General features: G+C 63.8%; 1 protein-coding gene across 1 annotated transcript; it reads left to right on the top strand.

The window, feature by feature from the left end:
• Positions 1–1,197: 1,197 nt before the first annotated feature.
• On the top strand, positions 1,198–5,598 carry B3GNT7 (UDP-GlcNAc:betaGal beta-1,3-N-acetylglucosaminyltransferase 7). The gene is made up of 2 exons (XM_081813409.1): positions 1,198–1,306; positions 3,198–5,598. Exons 1-2 carry the CDS (start codon positions 1,296–1,298, stop codon positions 4,381–4,383), a joined length of 1,197 nt encoding a protein of 398 aa, XP_081669535.1. The 5' UTR covers positions 1,198–1,295; the 3' UTR covers positions 4,384–5,598.
• The last annotated feature ends 411 nt before the right edge of the window (positions 5,599–6,009 follow it).

Raw genomic sequence — 6,009 nt, 5'->3', positions numbered from 1 at the left:
CCTCGCCCACTGGGCTTTCCCCGCCCCTGGGCACCTCTATTTCCTCCTCTGTAAGATAGGAATAATAATAGTATGTGCCTCTAGGATTAAGTGATTCTTGTGTGAGCCTAGAATCGTGCTTCGCATAGTGTAACTGCTTGATGAATGTTAGCTGTTATTTACTGGACTGTGAAATGCTCCCATTTCAATTCTCTGGCATTTTTGAGGTCCTCCTGTCAGCTCAGTGATGGGACCTCTACATGGAACAAAACTACAACAGACACATGGACAACCGCGGAGGTTTTTACCAGCTAGAGGATTCTGGAAGTCACCTGATGGAAACACCTATCACCCCAGATCCTGCTGGGCCAAAGTTGGCCCTCTGTGTTATATGTCTGCTTGAGCCCACTACACAGGAATGGCTCGGTCCCGCATACACACAAGCAGATTAATAAAGGCTGGGGACAAAAAGGGTTTTGAGTGAAATATTTGTTGATGGATGAAAAAAGAGGAGGTCGTGGCTAGGCAAGCAGGCCTTCCCTTTGTAGTGAGGAGGGCCTCCAGTTGGGGGCACAGAGAAGGCTTCCAGAGCTGTGGCCCCTGACACAGGCAGCCCAGCCTCCTCAGAGCCTCTTTCCCCAGGGACATTGCTCCCCCAGTCCCTCTTCCCTGCAGACCAGCCCTAGGTAGCCCGCCCAGGGGCCCCAACAGCGCGGTGTAGGGAGGTCGGCCTGGGAAGGGGAAAAGGGAAGAAGGCAGAGGGAAGAGGAGCGGGGGGGGGGGAGGGGGGGGAAGCCCTCTCCTCCTCTGCCTCCCCCACCACTGAAAAATCCCGAATGGGGCCAGAGGGAGATGGTGGGGACCTGGGGGCGCATGGAAGGTGGGAGGTGGGTGGTGTCCCGGTTACACGCGTCCAGAGGGGCCGAGGACCCCAGGGAAGCTCCTCGGGGGAAACGGAGTCCTCGGGGACGAGAGTGACCCTCGTGGGCTCCGAAGTCCCTACTGGGCCACTCCGAGTCGGGCCTCGGTTTCCGCCTCCGCGAAATGGGCCACTGGCGCTGGTGCGGAAGGGCTGGCCGCGCGGCCGAGGGGCGGGAGGGCCGGGGGCGCCGAAGGGGTTAACGCACCTGGACCGCCGCCGCCGCCCCTCCCGGCCCCTCCTCCGGCCGCGGGGAAGAGGAAAGTCGCGGCGGGGGCGCGGCCCAGCCTTCGCTCCCGCCCGCCTCGTCCCCGTCGCCGCCCGCCGTCCCCGAGCTGCGGCGCCCAGAGCTGCGACCCGCGCGCCCTGCTCCGCCGCCGCCCGGGCCCGGGCCGCCATGTCTCTGTGGTGAGTTGAGGGGGGGGGGGCCGGGGCGGGGGGCGCGGGGACCCCCGGCTCCCTCCCCCGAGGTCGGGGGACGCACGGGCGTGGGGGGCGCCGGGCCGCTCCCGGGGACCGGAGGATGATGCCGCGCTGGGTGCCCTGGGGCTGGCCTCAGTTTCTCGGGACTGACGCGGTCGGCGGCGGCGGTCGGGATGCCCGGCGGTGCGCGGCGCCCGAACCAGCCGGACGGGGCCGGGTCCCGCGGGGCCCGTGCGCGCTGCCCACGCCGGCGGCGCTCGGCTCCCCTGGGCCCGGGCCCCGAGGCACCCTGATCCCACTCCGGGACCCAAGGGCTCTCCTTCCTTCGGGGGAGTTAGAGCCTCCAGTCCCCCACCTCTCCCCCTCTCCCCTTTTCCTTCCTCCCCTGCGGGACTTTTGTCCAAATGGAGTGGGGCGGTGCAGGTGGACCGGCCTGGAGCGGAGAGACACCCCCGCCGCATCCCCCTTCCCTGGGGTGACCCCCGCGGGACTTCCCCCAGTCCGGACCTCCCCAACTAGGGGGAAGGTGTGCTTCGCTGAAACTCCCAGGGCAGGAGACCCTGACCCGGAACATTCTGCTTTCCCCTTTGGGAGGGTCGAGTCTCACCCCACTCCAGTACCTGGGGTGACCCAGTGTTCCTCCCACCGCATACACAGGAAACCCTGGGACCCCACGGGAAAATGTCGCTCCAGGGGGCTCAACATTCACTTGCCCTGGGTGCCTGCACCTTCAACCAGCCAGTCCTGAGGACCACCCCAGGCTTCTCCAGAGTCCCTGTGATGTACATTGCAGTCTATTTCTTCCCTGGCCCTGCAGCTTCCCCCCTGGAAGTTGGGGTTGTCTCCCTCTTGGCCTGGCCCTGTGAGGCCACACTTCTAGCCTGCCTGTTCCCCAAGAACCCTCACCCCCTGTATCTCCACAAAAGAGATCTGCGCAGGAGACCTGGCCACCTCCAGAGTGTGACCTGAGAGAGGGTCCTGGGGACGCCCCCCCCACCTCTGCTCTGGGTCTGTCTGCACCTCCTCCTGCAAAAGGCTTTAATTTCTGCTTCTGAAATGGGTGTGGTAGGGGCTCTCTGGGCAGGGAGGGTCCCTGGAGAGTGGGGGTCTGAATGTGTACCCATCCCAGGGCAGTAGACCTGGGGGACCTTCTCTCTCCTAGAGGGATGTTAAGAGAGTGGGGCCCAGACTGAGGAGAGTAAGAGGGCGGCGGCGGTCATGCTAGGAGACGCCTGCCCCCTTCTCAGGCCCCCATCAGACTTGTGAGTAGTTTTGCACTGGGTCGGATGGATGGGGTGAAAGCGGAAGGGACAGGCTTCTTCAGGTCCCACATTAGAGCCTCTGTCCAGTGTCCCCCACAGGTTCCTGAGCTCCCAGGCTGTAAGAGCAAGTGCTGTGTGTGCCCCGCCTCATGGCTCACCCCAGGGTGCACCAGCTTTGCACAGGGAAATGAAAGCAAACAGGGTGGCTTGCTGGGCTTGGGGAACAGGCAGAAACCTCCACCAGAGGTCATCTTTACAGACTCACGGCTTTCCCCTGACTGCATACCCACTGCGAGCCGGACTCCTTAGATAGTGCTCCGAGTCCTTGTTATCCTCATTGAGGAGAAAAAGAAATCACGGTTTGGAGACCTTAAGGGGGACCCGCTCAAAGTGGCAGAGTCAAGATTTAAACCCGGGCAGCCTGACTCTGCAGGGCTTGCGTGGGTCCCCTGGTCCTGGCAGAGGCAGGGCAGGGCAGGAGAGGAGGCAGGACCCTCCTCTGACCACTCAGGGGCCGCGGGACTTGAGTCTGTGTCCCCTGCAGCTCCGAACAAGTCACAGGGGACTCATGCTTTCCTCTCTCCTCTGTACCACCCTCCAACCCCGGCCCCCAGGAAGAAAACCGTCTACAAGAGCGTGTGCCTGTCCCTGGCCCTGCTTGTGGCCGTGACAGTATTCCAGCGCAGCCTGACCCCCCACCAGTTTCTGCAAGAGCCCCCGCCGCCCACCCGAGAGCCACAAAAGGCCCAGAACCCAAGCGGACACCTGGTGAACCCCAACAGCTTCTGGAAGAACACCAAGGACGTGGCTGCCCCCACGCCCATGGCCCCGCCAGGGCCCCAGACTTGGGACATCAGCACCACCAACTGCTCAGCCAATATCAACGTGACCCAGCAGCCCTGGTTCCAGGGCCTGGAGCCCCACTTCCAGCAGTTTCTGACCTATCGTCACTGCCGGTACTTCCCCATGCTGCTGAACCACCCCGAGAAGTGCGGCGGCGCCGTCTACCTGCTGGTGGTGGTCAAGTCGGTCATCACGCAGCACGACCGCCGCGAGGCCATCCGCCAGACGTGGGGCCGGGAGCAGGAGTCGGGGGGCGGCGCCGTGCGCACCCTCTTCCTGCTGGGCACGGCCTCCAAGCAGGAGGAGCGCGCGCACTACCAGCAGCTGCTGGCCTACGAGGACCGTCTCTACGGCGACATCCTGCAGTGGGACTTCCTGGACAGCTTCTTCAACCTGACCCTCAAGGAGATCCACTTCCTCAAGTGGTTTGACATCTACTGCCCCCACGTCCAGTTCATCTTCAAGGGCGACGACGACGTCTTCGTCAACCCCAGCAACCTGCTCGAATTTCTGGCTGACCGGCAGCCTGAGGAAGACCTGTTGGTGGGCGACGTCCTGCAGCGCGCTCGGCCCATCCGCAAGAAGGACAACAAGTACTACATCCCGGGCGTCCTGTACAGCAAGGCCAGCTACCCGCCGTACGCGGGCGGCGGCGGCTTCCTCATGGCGGGCGGCCTGGCCCGGCGCCTGCGCAGTGCCTGCGACACCCTGGAGCTGTACCCCATCGACGACGTCTTCCTGGGCATGTGTCTGCAGGTGCTGAGCGTGCAGCCCACGGCCCACGAGGGCTTCAAGACTTTCGGCATCACCCGGAACCGCAACAGCCGCATGAACAAGGAGCCCTGCTTCTTCCGCTCCATGCTCGTGGTGCACAAGCTGCTGCCCGCCGAGCTGCTGGCCATGTGGGGGCTGGTGCACGGCAACCTCACCTGCGCCCGCAAGCTGCAGGTGCTCTGACCCGGCCGGACCGCGGCTTCTGGAGCCCCAGGCGGCCTGGACGGAGACCTTGGGCCCCTCCCCCAACAGGGAGGTGGCGGGGTGGGGTTGGGGCTTTGTGTGGTCCCCGGGGTGTGATGGGCGCAGTTAGCCAGAAGGGGGCCTCCCTGCGTGGACCTGACCCAGAAAGTGGAGCTGAGGCCCCGGGACCTTTGTAACTGCCCCGCCTGCGGAAGGTGGTCTTGGGAGCAAGGCCCGCGGCCACTCGTCGCCCTCCTAACCTGGGTTCCCGGCTTGGCTGCCTGTGACCTGGTGGGAGGCCTTGGTGGCTTCTGAAGGAACCCCGTGCTCAGGTACCCGGGTTAGGCCTGGCCCTAGGATGGGTCAGGGGTGGCCCTCTTGTCTTCACAGAGCAGATTCTCCTCCCTTGAAATGCCTCAGCCTCCCCCACGGGCCCAAGCAGCCCTTTCAGGAGAAGCTCAACCCTGTGCAGGCTCACAGGCCCCCAAGGTCCGTCCCCCCCCACCCCCGCCCCCAAGCCCGCGCCCCTGGGTCTCCAGGAGATGGAAGCTCGGAAGGCCCTCAGCACCACCCCCGCCCCCAGACCTGGAGTTGCTGCCGGGTCTCTGCTCGCAGGCGGCTTCACTCCTGGCTGTGTCTGGAAGCGCGGCTGGCCGCCCCGACTACCTCAGCAATGCCCAGAACCTCCGGATGGGCTGCAGCCCCGCCCCGCACCCCGACACAGGGCCAGAGAGCAGTGCTCCAGCCCCCGCAGTCACGGTGCTGCCCAGCTGCCGAGGGCCTCGTGCGGTCCCGCCCAGGCTGGCTCCCCAGCCGGAAAGCAGCCGGTTTGGCCCTGAGATGGACAGTCCTCTATTACTGTGAAGTTTTATTTATGAAGAATTTGGAGGGAGAGAGTGCCAGGCCTCCGGAGATGGTGGTGGTCTTCCTTTCCCTTCCCTCATTCCAGCAAGATACCACCTCCCTCGGCCGCTCACCCCCCACCCAGGGCACCCCCATGCCTGTTTCAGTCCCGCTCCGGAACCCTGCCCTCCCTGCCTGCCTACTTCTCCAGGGCCTGAGCAGACCAGCATGGGCCCCTATGAAGGGATGGAGTGAACCCTCAGGCGTCCTTGGGGATGGGTGCAGAAGGATGCCACCTCACATCAGGGTGGAGGCACCTGGGAAAAGATTGAGGAATCAACACTATTTTCTCAATAAAAGGGGGCTGGTTTTTCTGGTGTGCGACTTCCTGTCACCATTCCCATCAGAGAGAGTCTGGGGCCGGGGTTGCCAGAGATTTCTGAAGACACAGCTTGTTCCCTTGCTGTTGGCTGGTGGGTGCACAAGGACGCTTGGAGAGCTTTAGAGGGATGCGGGTGCCAGGATTAAAGCAGAAACCACAGGGTCCAGAGTCTAGAGAGCTGCCCCCTGGAGGAGGTGGTGTGGGGGAAAAACATGGCGGCCCATGAGCCTGATGTTACGGTGGGTGGGGGTATGCAGGGGCCGGTGGGCTCCCTGATGTCCCTTCAGTCAACCTGGAAGCATCGATAAGGTTGACAAGAAGCACTGAAACAGTGGCTCAGTGGGGTCCCGGGTTGGGGGTCCAGGGGACTGCCGTGTATGGGGCACCTCGGCCTAAGTTGC

This window comes from Leptonychotes weddellii, chromosome 3, assembly GCF_054177405.1.
Source record: "Leptonychotes weddellii isolate Sample4059 chromosome 3, ASM5417740v2, whole genome shotgun sequence".
NCBI classification, from domain to species: domain Eukaryota; kingdom Metazoa; phylum Chordata; class Mammalia; order Carnivora; family Phocidae; genus Leptonychotes; species Leptonychotes weddellii.
The sequence above is the reverse complement of the archived record's forward strand: the minus strand, read 5'-3'. Positions and strand labels throughout refer to the sequence as shown.